At 40.8% G+C, this 14,282-nt stretch overlaps 1 protein-coding gene across 1 annotated transcript; it reads right to left on the bottom strand.

Moving 5' to 3' along the window:
* Window positions 1-12,146: 12,146 nt before the first annotated feature.
* On the bottom strand, window positions 12,147-14,282 carry LOC102395776 (vomeronasal type-1 receptor 4-like). The gene has a single exon (XM_044931452.2). It carries the CDS (start codon window positions 13,281-13,283, stop codon window positions 12,330-12,332), a length of 954 nt encoding a protein of 317 aa, XP_044787387.1. The 5' UTR covers window positions 13,284-14,282; the 3' UTR covers window positions 12,147-12,329.

The raw sequence follows: 14,282 nt of genomic DNA, 5'->3' as shown, positions 1-14,282 counted from the left end.
TTGGATACAACAAAGCCTTTGACTGTGTGGATCACAATCAACTGTGGAAAATTCTTCAAGAGATGAGAGTACCAGACCACTTGACCTGCCTCCTGTGAAATCTGCATGCAAGTCAAGAGGCTACTGTTAGAACTGACATGGAACCATGGACTGGCTCCAAATTGGGAAAGGAGTACGTCAAGGCTGTATATTGTCACCCTGCTTACTTATCTTATATTCAGAGTACAGCATACAAAATGCCAGGTTGGATGAAGCAATTGCCAGGAGAAATGTCAGTAACTTTAGATATGCAGATAACACCATTCTTATGGCAGAAAATGAAGAACTCTAGAACTCTAGAACCACTGGATGAATGTGAAAGAGGAGAATGAAAAAACTGGCTTAAAACTCAATATTCAAAACACAAAGATCATGGCATCTGGTCCCACTACTTCATGTCAAATAGATGGGGAAACAATGGAAACAGTGACAGAATTTATTTCCTTGGGCTCCAAAATCACTGCAGATGGACATGCAGCCATGAAATTAAAAGATGCTTGATCCTTTGAAGAAAATTATGATCAACTTAGATAGCAGATTAAAAGGCAGAGACATTACTTTGCTGACAAAGGTCCATCTAGTCAAAGCTATGGTTTTTCCTGTAGTGATGTATGGATGTGAGAGTTGGACCATAAAGAAAGCAGAGCACAGAAGAATTGATGCTTTTGAAGTGTGGTGTTGGAGAAGACTCTTGAGAATTCCTTGAACTGCACAGAGTTCAGACCAGTCAGTGCTAATGGAAACCAGTCCTGAATATTCACTGGAAGGACTGATGCTGAAGCTGAAGCACCAATACTTTGGTCACCTGATGGGAAGATTGGACTCATTGGAAAAGACCCTGATGCTGTGAAGGATTGAAGGCAGGAGAAGGGGAGGACAAGAGGAGATGCTTGGATGGCATCACCGACCTGATGTGCATGAGTTTCAGCAAGCTCCAGCAGTTGGTGCTGGACAGGGAAGTCCGGCATGCTGCAGTCGTGGGGTCACAAAGAGTTAGACGTGACTGAGCATCTGAATGGAATTAATTACATTGGGCCCACAGATAATTGGGGGAAATTCCCTATCCTGAATCAACTCTTTAGTAAACTTAATGGACCTGAAAAATCCACTTGCTATGTAATATAACATGACTACCCAGATGATGTCACATCCATGAGAGGAGAACTGTTTATTATTTATATAATTATCAATATGTTTTCAACACTATGAGCAATTTTTACCTCCTTTGATGGTTTCTTACAAGAAAGAAGCTAGTATAAGGGGATATGCCCTCACAATTTTTAGTGGTCTTATCTTTTGTCTGACTCTTTGTGACCCCATGGATTGCAGCATGGCAAGCTTCCCTGTCCATCACCAACTCCTGGGGCTTCCTCAAACTCATGTCCATAGAGTCGGTGATGCCATCCAACCATCTCATCCTCTGTTGTCCCCTTCTCCTCCAGCCTTCAATCCTTCCCAGCATAATGGTCTTTTCAAATGAGTCTGTTCTTCTCATCATGGGCCAAAATATTGGGGTTTCAGCCAGCATCAGTCCTTCCAATGAATATTCAGGACTGATTTCCTATAGGATGGACTGGTTGGATCTCCTTGAAATCTAAGGGAGTCTCAAGAGTGTTCTCCAATGCCACAGCTCAAAACCATCAATTCTGCAGTGCTCAGCTTTTTTTTACAGTCCAATTCTCACATCCATACATGACTACTGGAAAAAACATAGCCTTGACTAGACGGACCTTTGTTGGCAAAGTAATGTCTCTGCTTTTGAATATGCTGTCTAGGTTGGTCATAACTTTACCTCCAAGGAGCAAGCATCACTTAATTTCATGGCTGCAATCACCATCTGCAGTGATTTTGGAGCCCCCAAAAATAAAGTCAGCCACTGTTCCCATTGTTTCCCCATCTATTTGCCATGAAGGGATGGGACCAGATGCCAGGATCTTCGTTTTCTAAATGTCGAGCTTTAAGCCAACTTTTTCACTCTCCTCTTTCACTTTCATCAAGAGGCTCTTTAGTTCTTCTTCGCTTTCTGCCATAAGGGTGGTGTCATCTGCATATCTGAGGTTCTTGATATTTCTCCCTGCAACCTTGATTCCAGCTTGTGCTTCATCCAGTCCAGCATTTTGCATGATGTACTCTGCATTTAAGTTAAACAAGCAGGGTGACAATAAACAACCTTGACATACTCCTTTCTCGATTTTGAACCAGTCTGTGGTTCCATGTCCAGTTCTCACTGTTTCTTCTTGACCTGCATACAGATTTCTCAGGAGGCAAGCCAGGTGGTCTGGTATTCCCATTCTAGGGACTTCTCAGGAGACAAATCAGGTGGTCTGGTATTCGCATTGTTTAAGAATTTCCACAGTTTGTTGTGATCCACACAGTCAAAGGTTTTGGCATAGTCAATAAAGCAGAAGTAGATGTTTTTCTGGAATTCTCTTGCTTTCTCGATGATCCAATGGATGTTGGCAATTTGATCTCCGGTTCCTCTGCCTTTTCTAAATCCAGCTTGAAATTCTGGAAGTTCATGGTTCACATACTGTTGAATTTGTTACAGTAAAGCTTAAAGGGTTTAAAGACTCATATATGTGCATTTTAAATGGTATGTTTCAGAAATACCAGAACACATAAATATGTTTTCATCATTTCAGTACAGAGGCATAAAATTTCTTTGAGGTATAGCAAATATTGAATAACACAGTGGGCTTTGAACACGATGAGCTGACATCACTCCCCAAGCCCCGCATCACTGGACACCAGTAAACAGCCTCTCCGTCCTGACCCTGTGAGTTCACATCCTATGACTGATATTGTGAAGGAAGAGGCAGAATGCTGTTGAGTGTTGTTTCCTCAAAATTTTAGCTTTCCTCCTTTACTGTATGTGCTTTTAAAACAGTTTTGAGGGTATTTTAAATAAGCAAGATATTTTCCCTCTGAACTGAAATTAGAAAGTAACCCTGACTGATTAAATACTATGTCGTGTATGTATACAATGGAATACAACTCAGCCATAAAAAGAATGAAATAATGCCATTTGCAGCAACATGGATAGAGTTAGAGATGATCATACTAAGGGGAGTAAGCCAGAAAGAGAACAACAAATACCACGTGATATCATTTATGTATGGAAACTAAAATACTGGGGCCTCACAGGTGGTGCTAGGGGTAAAGAACCCTCCTGCCAATGAAGGAGACATAAAGAGACGTGGGTTCCATCCAAGTCTGATCCACTACTTGGGTCAGGAAGATTCCCTGAGTAGTGCATGGCAACCCACTCCAGTATTCTTGCCTGGAGAATCCTCATGGACAGAGAAATCTGCTAGGCTGCAGTCTGAAGGGTTGAACGTGACTGAAGCAACTGAGCGAGCGAAAACATGACACAAATGAACTTATCTACGAAAAACAACAGACTCACAGACATAGAAAACAGAATTGTGGTTCCCAAGGGGGAAGGTGGGGGAAGGATGGATTGGGAGTTTGAGATCAGTAGATGAAAACTATTAAATACAGAATGCATCAAGAACAATGTCCTACTGCATAGCACATGGAACTATAGTTAATATCTTGTGATAAGCCATGGTGGGAAAGAATATGAAAAAAAATGTCACTAAATCACTTTGCAGTACAGCAGACATTAACACCATACTGTAAATCAACATTATATATCAGTAAAATAAATTTTTAAAACCTGAATCTGTCAGATATGAAGTGAAGTGAAAGTCGCCCAGTCATAGCCAACTCTTTGAGACCCCCATGGACTGTAAACTGCCAGGCTCCTCTCTCCATGGAATTCTCCAGGCCAGAATACTGGATTGGGTAGGCGTTCCCTTCTCCAGGGGATCTCCCCAACCCAGGGATAGAATCCAGGTCTCCTGCATTGCAGGCAGATTCTTTATCATCTGAGTCACCAGGGAAGCCCCAGAATACTGGAGTGGGTAGCCTCTCTCTTCTCCAGCTGATCTTCCTGACCCAGGAAATATACTGGGGTTTCCTGCATTGCAGGTGGATTCTTTACCAGCTGAGCTACCAGGGAAGCTATGATTAGATGACAAATTGTGGAGATAATGAATGGGTCCTCTGCCACGTCCTTCATTTCCAGCTTCTCCTTCCTACAAGTAGATGTTACCAAGCTGAATGTGGGTCCATAGGAGTCTTTCAACGTTATTGTTGCATGCAATTTTCTAATATTTTGTGGAGGGTTTTTGCATCTATGTTTATGAGAGATTCTGGCCTGTAATTTTCTTTCTACATATTGCCATTTTGTGCTTTTGGTATCAGAGTGATGTTGGCCTCATAAAATGAGGTAAAAAGCATTCTCTACTCTTGGGTGTTTTTGGAAGTGCTTGGGAAGCATCGGTATTAACTCTTTCAATGTTTGGTAGAATTCACCTGTGAAGCCATCTGGTCCTGAACTTTTGCTTGGGGAAGTTTTCTATTAGTATTTCAAGCACTGGACGAGTGATCAGTCTAGTCAGGTTTTCCATTTCATGATTCAGTCTTGGAAGGTTGTAGGATTCTAAAAATGGATCCATTTCTTCTGGTCTGTCCAAGTTTGTTGGCATAGATAGATGTTCACAATATTGTCATAATTATTTGTATTCTGGTGTAATTATTGGTCTTTTTCTTCTTGTTTCATAATTTATTGATCAGAATCTTCTCCATCTCTTTTTTAAAAGTGAGTCTAATTACTTCACTCTGTATAATAGGCTCCAGTTTCATCCACCTAAACACCAATACAGTATACTAACGCATATATATGGAATTTAGAAAGATGGCAACAATAACCCTGTGTACGAGACAGCAAAAGAGACTCTGATGTATAGAACAGTCTTATGGACTCTGAGAGAGAGGGAGAGGGTGGGAAGATTTGGGAGACTGGCATTGAAACATGTAAAATATCATGTACGAAACGAGTTGCCAGTCCAGGTTCGATGCACGATACTGGATGCTTGGGGCTGGTGCACTGGGACGACCCAGAGGGATGGAATGGGGAGGGAGGAGGGAGGAGGGTTCAGGATGGGGAACACATGTATACCTGTGGCTGATTCATTTTGATAGTTGGCAAAACTAATACAATTATGTAAATTTTAAAAAATAAAATTAAATTTTAAAAAAATGAAAAAAAAAAAAGTGAGTCTAATTAAAGGTTTCTCAATTTTGTTTACCTTTTCAAAGAACCACTTGTTAGTTTGATTGATCTTTTAAAAAATATTTATTTTGTATCTGGGTGCACTATGCCTTGGTTGTGGCACTCGGTATCTTTAGTTGCGGCATGCGAAGTCTTAGTTGTCGCATGTACTATCGAGATCCTGGACCATGGATCAAACCCAGGCCTCCTGCATTGGGAGCATGGAGTCCCAGTGGACTTAGCTACTGGAACACCAGGGAACTCCCTGATTGATCTTTTCTACTGTCTTTTAGTCTCTGTTTAGTTTATTTCCACACTAATTTTATCATTTCCTTCATTCTCCTGATTTTGGGCTTCATTTGTTTCTCTTTTCTAGTTTCTTTAGGTGTATGGCTAGAATGTTATTTGAGATTTTCCTTCTTTCTTTAGGTGGGCCCATATTGCTGTAAACTCCCCTCTCACTCCTCTAGTTCTCTTCTCAAAGATGGCTTCTTCATTTCATACCATTGTGAGTGGAATATAGGATATATGTGATTTCTACTTAAATGTGTTGAGATTTGTTTTGGGTTCCAATATATGATCTATCCTTGAGCAATCGAGCCAGGAGCTGTACCCATGGCTGACAACTCAGAGAAATGGATGCGTTGGTGAGTGAGTAGTCTGAGCCACAGATCAGGTACCCAAGTCCTAGGGTCCTGTGTGTTTGATACAAGCCACATTGTCTGGTGGGAGAAGGGCTGGGATGAGAAGAAGAGCATAGGAAGGTAGGACTATGCTCATGAGGAGCACACAAGTACGAGACCATGAGGGAAGGAAGACACAGGTCTACTCAAGTAGCTGCTCTTTTACCACAACCAACTCACCACACACCCCAGCCCCAGTGGAATGAACACACCAGTCCTCCTCCCTCCATGGCACTGGATCTGGAGCAGTCACTGTGAGGGAAGAGTTGACGGAGGGACACAGAGGTAACCCACAGCCAGGGAAGAGCCTGGGTGGAGCAGTGGCAGCCACTGTTGGTGTTGATTCAAGCAACCCCCCAGAAGAAGCCAGGAGATCATATGACAGCTATTTCACTACAGCTCATTCCCTGATGTTACAGCAAAGAACTGCCTACCCTGAGGAGCAGTTTCACAACAGCGCAGGAGTGACAGAGGATGGGGAAAGTTTAGAGACACAAGGGACTTTCCACCCAGACAAGACAGAGGGGTCTGCTCTTGTGGATGCAGAGTTTCCCATGACCACCTACCACCTACTCATGTGCCCAGCCTGAACACAGCAAATGCTTCTGCCCAACTCAGTCCATGTCATATCACTGCATTGGATCTAGGGCGCCTACAACCAGAGAGAAGACTTCACCAAGGGACACAGAACAACCTGGTTCTGGGACAGAGCTCTTCCGCAACAGCTCAATTCTCATGCAATGCTTAAGGTCCCTGTGAGCTCCTGCAAGCGGTAAAGAGCAGCTCCATAACAGGGTGGGGGTTGCAAAGACAGGAAGTAGTCTTCAACTGCGAAGGACAATGGGAACTTGCACTTGAGGCTGCAACAGCACAGCCATTGGCACCCACATAGGCAGAGCATCAGACCCCTGTCTGCCCATGGTTCCCAACTGATTCAGAGGTCTTCTTCCTCTGGGGAAATGGACCCACTGTGTGGAGAGGAACAACACACGCTTAGAAGAAAGAGAATCACCTTGGGCCTGACCCACAGGGTTTCTGTTCCAGCATCTAACTGGATTAAAAACAAAAAACGAGTTCTTTCACTATGTTTCCTGCAAGAGACTTACCTCAGATATAAATATACAAAGACACAAACACACAGAGACTAACCAACACACTACTAAAATATGATAGTGAAAGGTTGTTGATGAACGACACAAAGATGCCAGGATTTTTGGCCTCTGGAGAAGAAGATTTCAACACGGGGCCAGAGATGAGGCTTGATCACTCAGAGCTTTTGTGTAATAAAGTTTTATTAAAGTATAAAGGAGATAGAGAAAGCTTCTGACATAGGCATCAGAAAGAGGCAGAAAGAGTACACCCCTGCTAGTCTTCAGCTGGATGTTACATAGTCACTGACAGTCTATTAATGAAAGAAAGGAATGTCTTAACTCTGAATGGCACAAGGCCCCTCATCCATAAGATGCGTTTTGGGATAATCTTGACACTAGATGACTCATCCCGGGCCATAAAATAATTAACTTGAATCTTGTAGAAGGGAAGATGATCACACAAATAATTTTGTTTACATAGGTTAGGGGAACAATATCTGAGTATAATATTCTGGTTTGTCAAGTAGGTTCTGAGCCATTAGGCGGAACTAACTTGAAGACAGAGTTTGGGGTAAATGCATAGTACATTAAATAGCTTAAGACAAACATTTCCATAAGAAAAATGCATTGGTTATCTCAAGGTTTGAGAATAGTTAACTTCAGGTGAAATCAGGTGTCATTATGGCAATACACTATGTTAAGAGAAACCTCCTTTTAAATTTGTATAGAGAAGAAAAAAATATTGCTAGTTTGTTTCCTCCTGCCACTTAAGAGAGACAAAATTGTCTGACACTTGCAGGCTATTTCCTCCACTTGGAGACTCCTGGCCTTCCTGCCTGTTACCCTCTCAATAGGTTCAAAAAAGATATCAAGAGTAAATCAGAAATTACCAGAAGACAAATGAGAATAAAAACACAACTTTCCAAAACTGATGGAACACAGTAAACACAGTTCTAAGAGAAAACTTTATATCAATACAGGCCTACTTCAAATGTCTGAAATAATCTAAAGAAAAAACCCAAATCCACTTAACTGACCAAATTTCCAGAAACAGTCTTTGATGCTCGGGGCTGGTACACTGGGATGACCCAGAGGCATGGTATGGGGAGGGACATAGGAGGGGGATTCAGGATGGGGAACACGTGTACACCCATGGTGGATTCATGTTGATGTATGGCAAAACCAATACAATGTTGTAATTAGCCTCCAATTAAAATAAATATGTTTATATTAAAAAATAAGACTGAATTAGGAAGAAATAGACAATCCTGAATGAAAAAAAGCAAAATGGCTGTCTGAGGAGGCCTTACAAATAGCTGTGAAAGGAAGAGACGTGAAAAGCAAAGGAGAAAAGGAAAGATATACTCATTCGAATGCAGAGTTCCAAAAAATAGCAAGGAGAGATAAGAAAGCCTTCTTCAGTGATCAATGCCAAGAAATAAAGGAAAACAATAGAATGGGAAAGACTAGAGATCTGCTCAAGAAAATTAGAGACACCAAGGGAACATTTCATGCAAAGTTGGGCTCAATAAAGGACAAAAATGGTATGGACCTAACAGAAGCAGAAGATATTAAGAGGTGGCAAGAATACACAGAAGAACTGTACAAAAAAGACCTTCACAAGCCAGATAATCATGATGGTGTGATCATTCACACTCACCTAGAGCCAGACATCCTGGAATGTGAAGCCAAGTGGGCCTTAGGAAGTATCACTACGAACAAAGCTAGTGGACATGATGGAATACCAGTTGAGCTATTTCAAGTCCTAAAAGATGATACTGTGAAAGTGCTGCACTCAATATGCCAGCAAATTTGGAAAATTCAGCAGGGGCCACTGGACTGGAAAAGGTCCATTTTCATTCCAATCCCAAAGAAAGGCAATGCCAAAGAATGCTCAAACTACTACACAATTGCACTCATCTCACACACTAGTAAAGTACTGCTCAAAATTCTCCAAGTCAAGCTTCAGCAATACATGAACTGTGAACTTCCAGATGTTCAATTGGTTTTTAGAAAAGGCAGAGGAACCAACCAGAGATCAAATTGCCAACATCTGCTGGATCATTAAAAAAGCAAGAGAGTTCCAGAAAAACATCTATTTCTGCTTTATTGACTATGCCAAAGCCTTTGATGTGTGGATCACAATAAACTGTGAAAAAGTCTGAAAGAGGTGGGAATACCAGACCACCTGACCTGCCTCTTGAGAAACCTATATGCAGGTCAGGAAGCAACAGTTAGAACTGAACATGGAACAACAGACTGGTTCCAAATAGGAAAAGGACTACGTCAAGGCTCTATATTGTCACTCTGCTTATTTAACTTATATGTAGAGAACACCATGAGAAATGCTGGGCTGGAGGAAGCACAAGCTGGAATCAAGATTTGTGGAGAAATATCAATAACCTCAGATATGCAGATGACACCACCCTTATGGCAGAAAGTGAAGAGGAACTAAAAAGCCTCTTGATGAAAGTGAAAGAGGAGAGTGAAAACGTTGGCTTACAGCTCAACATTCAGAAAACTAAGATCATGGTATCCAGTCCCATCACTTCATGGCAAATAGACGGGGAAACAGTAGAAAGAGTAGCTGACTTTATTTTTTTTGGGGGGGGTGGGGAGGGGGCTCCAAAATCGCTGCAGATGGTGATTGCAGCCATGAAATTAAAAGACGCTTACTCCTTAGAAGGAAAGTTATGTCCAACCTAGATAGCATATTCAAAAGCAGATACATGACTTTGTCGACAAAGGTCTGTCTAGTCAAGGCTATGGTTTTTCCGGTAGTCACGTATGGATGTGAGCATTGTACTGTAAAGAAAGCTGAGCAAGGAAGAATTGATGCTTTTGAACTGTGGTGTTGGAGAAGACTCTTGTGAGTCCCTTGGACTGCAAGGAGATCCAACCAGTCCATCCTAAAGGAAATCAGTTCTTAATATTCATTGGAAGGACTGATGTTGAAGCTGAAACTCCAGTACTTTGGCCACCTTCTGTGAAGAGCTGACTCATTTGAAAAGACCCTGATGCTGGTAAAGATTGAAGGTGAGAGGAGAAGGGGACGACAGAGGATGAGATGGTTGGATGGCATAATCGACTCAATGGACATGAGTCTGAGTGAACTCCAGGAGTTGGTGATGGACAGGGAGGCCTGGTGTACTGAGGTTCATGAGGTCACAAAGAGTCAGACACGACTGAGCAACTGAATTGAACTGAACTGAATCAAAAACCTCCCAGAAAACAATGTCCAGGGCCTGAGGGTGTCACATGTGATTCTATGAAACATTTTTTAAATAAAATCTATCCTTTTTGTTGTTGCTAAGGTGCTTCAGTCATGTCCGACTCTGTGAGACCCCAAAGACAGCAGCCCACCAGGCTCCCACATCCCTGGGATTCTCCAGGCAAGCACACTAGAGTGGGTTGTCATTTCCTTCTCCAATGCATGAATGTGAAAAGTGAAAGTGAAGTCACTCAGTCATGTCCGACTCTTAGTGACCCCATGGACTGCAGCCTACCAGGCTTCTCTGTCCATGGGATTTTCCAGGCAAGAGTACTGGAGTGGGGTGACATTGCCTTCCCCTCTATCCTTTTTAAACTATTCCAAAAAATTAAAGAGGAGGAGAACACTCTGAAATTTATTCTATCAGGCTAACTTTACATTGATATCAGTACTATAAAGAGACACTACAGAAAATTACAGATCATTTTCTTGATGAATATGGTTGAAAAAAATTTTCAACAAAATATTAGCAGACAGAATTCAACAATCTATAAAAGGTATCATAAATGATTATCACGTAGCATTGTTCCAGAGTTGCAAGGATGGTTAAAAATCCACAAGTCAATCCACGTGTTACACCACATTAAATATAGGAAGATAAACACAAGATTGTGTCAATAGACATAGAAAAAGCATTGACAAAATCTAACATCCATTCATGGTAAATACTCTCAGAAAAATGAGCGTAGAGAAAATACATCTCCACATAATAAAGGCAAACCCACAGAGGTGGATATCTGAAAGCTTTTTCCTCTAAAATCAGAACCAAGAGAAGGATGCTCACTCTTGCCACTCTGGTTTAACAATATTTGGACAAAAAAGTAATGAGACATCCAATGCCTAAGAGAAGTAAAACTGTCACTACTATAGAGAAATGATACTTTCTATAGAAAACCCTAATGTCTCCACCAGAAAACTAATGAATTCAGTACACACACACACCATGGAATATTCCTCACCCTTTAACAATAAAATTTTGCTGCTTCTAACATAGATGGACCTGGAAATCATTCAGTTTAGTCAATTAAGTCAGACAGAGAAAGATAAATACTGTGTATTATCCCTTGACATATGGAATCTAAAGCTAGTACAAATGGATGAAAATAATGATATAGAAAAAGACTCGCATATAGAGAATAAACTAGCGCTCACCACTGGAGAGAGAAAGTGGGAAGGGGCAAGACAGAGTAAAGATTTAGAAGTACGCATTACTATGTATAAAATAAATAAACTACAAGGACATACTTTACAGCACAGGGAATATAGCCAATAGTTCATAATAACTTGAAACAAAGTATAACCTATATATTGAACCACAATGTTGTACCTCTGCCACTACTATAATTCTGTCAATCAACTATAATTCAATGACAAATTTGACGTAAAAGAAAAGCTATGCATTGTGATATGTGGTTGTAATGGTAGTCACATTACAATATTTATGTGTAACAAATTATCACATCTTACAGTTAAAATTCACACAATGTTATATGTCAAATCTATTTCAGCTCTTTAAATCTGCTGAAATATAGTTTTCTTTCAGTGTGTTTTTTATTGTACTTCACTTCAAATTGCTCATTTCTACATGGAAATATTTTACTGTGCTAATCTCCCTGCAAGACTCTTTTTAGTAAATACTGCCATCTCTCTTAATAATGTTAACTATAAACTAGTAACTGGCTCCCAAATTCTTTCCTGATTTTACCTTCGTGTAGTAACCAGGGTATTCTTTATTCTGCGAGGACATTAATTTCTTCCATTTTATTTCTGACTACTGTACACACTGATCTGTTTTCATGTATACTTTTATCTATAATTCCATACCTATTCATTTGTGGGAAATTCATTCTGTTAGACTGAAAGTAACACATTTGAACACTTTATAATATGCATATCATTTCAAGACTTGTTTATTGCATAAATTTGTGAAATCCTTTTCTACAAGGAAACTTCAATGATATGATTTTTATGAGGTATGCATATTTCATGACAATATATTTCAACTGGTCTTTATATTGAAGACATTTGGCATGTCCGGTATATTATCTTGAAATTCAAAATTTAAATTAGGATTCTGAGGGTGAATAAATGAGCTGGCAATGGCTCATTATAGAAATAAATAAAATTCACACTTTTCTCATAATAGTAGAGGACTTTGCATTTCTTTTCCAGGCAAAGTAGAGCCTGTGTACACTGGAGTCACGGCTCATGAGCAGAAAGGGGCTGACAGTTGGGAAGCACGCTGCTATGATTACAGTCATGTTCACAAAGAACCAGCTGGGCTGAACAAAAAGAGCCATAAGAACTTGAAAAATGGAGGAAAGAGTATAAAAGCAGACAAAGGTGCCCCCCAGGAGAAGGATGGTTTTAGTAGCTCTGGATTCAGGGGAGGACCAGGAAGAGGCGTCGGTCCTACGAATGTGCTGGACCTGCTGCTTATGTCTGTACAGGATCAGAACCATGGAGCCGCCGGGCCAGAGCATGAGCCCCAAACATAAAATATCAGGGAGTGATAGCAATGCTGCAGACAAGGCATCTCTGGTTTTTTTATTCTTCTGGTCAGTAAGAATAGTAGAACAGCAGCCATAATCTCTTTCCTCTGTGATGTTATTGTGACTCCATTTGCCAGTTATATAGATGGGAAAAATGACATTTACCAGCATTTTCAGGATCCAACACAGGGAAAGACAGGGAACAGTGTACTTGGGAGCTGTTACTTTCAGTGCTGCACACCTGGAGTTCCAGGGACTGATTGTGATCACCTGAAAGACACTCAAGAGGCAGATGCTGCCGATGGACACTCCCCTCCCCACTCTGTGCAGAAAGAAGAGAAGTTTGCAGCCAAAATCACTGCGGATCTGCTTCCACCCAAAGATTGCCATTGTCTGGGGGACCCCTTTACAGACGAGGACCAAGGAGTTGGCTACAATCAGGTGCTTAAGGATCAAATCTGTGGACCTTAACCTGTAACCCATGACGTGAAGGACGATATAACTGCAAAGGAGTGAGAAATTCCCCAGGATTCCAACCACGGTCTGTGTTAAGATGATCATGCCTATTATGAAAAAGCTGCTGGCCATCCTCTCAGTTCACAGTCACTGGTACTTGTGAGTTAGCATGTCCTGCGTGGGAATATGAGGCATGGGCTACATGCATAGTGTCAACTGCAATCCAATATCCTCCACTTAACAATAGTTCCCACTTGGAAATATTTGCTTCTTGTGTTTTCTGTTACCAGCAGCTTTAAAGGGTTCCATGTATAACATTTAAAGAGAACTAATATGTAAAGTTAATCACTGGAGATACTCATGTGATCACTTCTTCTTCTTCTTCACAAATTTATTAAGCAGGAACTGAAGGGAACTTAGTCATACAGAGGAGTGTAACCTATACCCAGACAGGTTAAGTATTTGTCAAATCTGCTTCTTAATGCACAGTGTGGACTGAATCCCATTCGGCTACTCAAGACAGTGGTTCCAGGAACTTCCCAGGTGCTTAAATGATCAAGACTCTACCTTCCACTCCAGAGGGTCCAGGTTCAGTCTCTGGTCCAGGATCTAAGATTCCACGAACTTTGATGCATGGCCAAAGACAAAAAAAAAAGAGTGCACTGATCATCAGCAATGCAAACAGCTAGTTAGTTGCAAGCATATAATAAACCAGATCTATATTTGATTTTGATTTCACAACTATTGATTGTAGACCTGTGGTATTTTGTAATTTTCATATAACATAATTCCATTTATTTGTAAAGCTTTATTCTATGCTACCACGTATTCTGAATAGAGTCTTAGCATCTTAATACATGAACATCACTGCTGGCAGTAGAATACAGCAAGAACCTGCCTCAGGACAAGGCAATGTCAGGAAGACGAGAATGCTTCACTGTGAGGATGGCAACAGAAAGACTCTTTGGTTCCTATGACAGAAACACAACGGAAATAACATATATTATAGAAATGTTTGAATAATCATATGTAGGCAATAAACCTTAGGGCATAAAACACTAGCATGTGATAAAACAGTTTAAGACAAAACAAAATTATTATTGTCCAATCGTATACTGAACCAGTGTGTTA

This window comes from Bubalus bubalis, chromosome 18 (genome assembly GCF_019923935.1).
Source record: "Bubalus bubalis isolate 160015118507 breed Murrah chromosome 18, NDDB_SH_1, whole genome shotgun sequence".
In the NCBI taxonomy this organism is placed as follows: Eukaryota; Metazoa; Chordata; class Mammalia; order Artiodactyla; family Bovidae; genus Bubalus; species Bubalus bubalis.
This window is presented reverse-complemented; position numbering and strand designations above follow the sequence as displayed.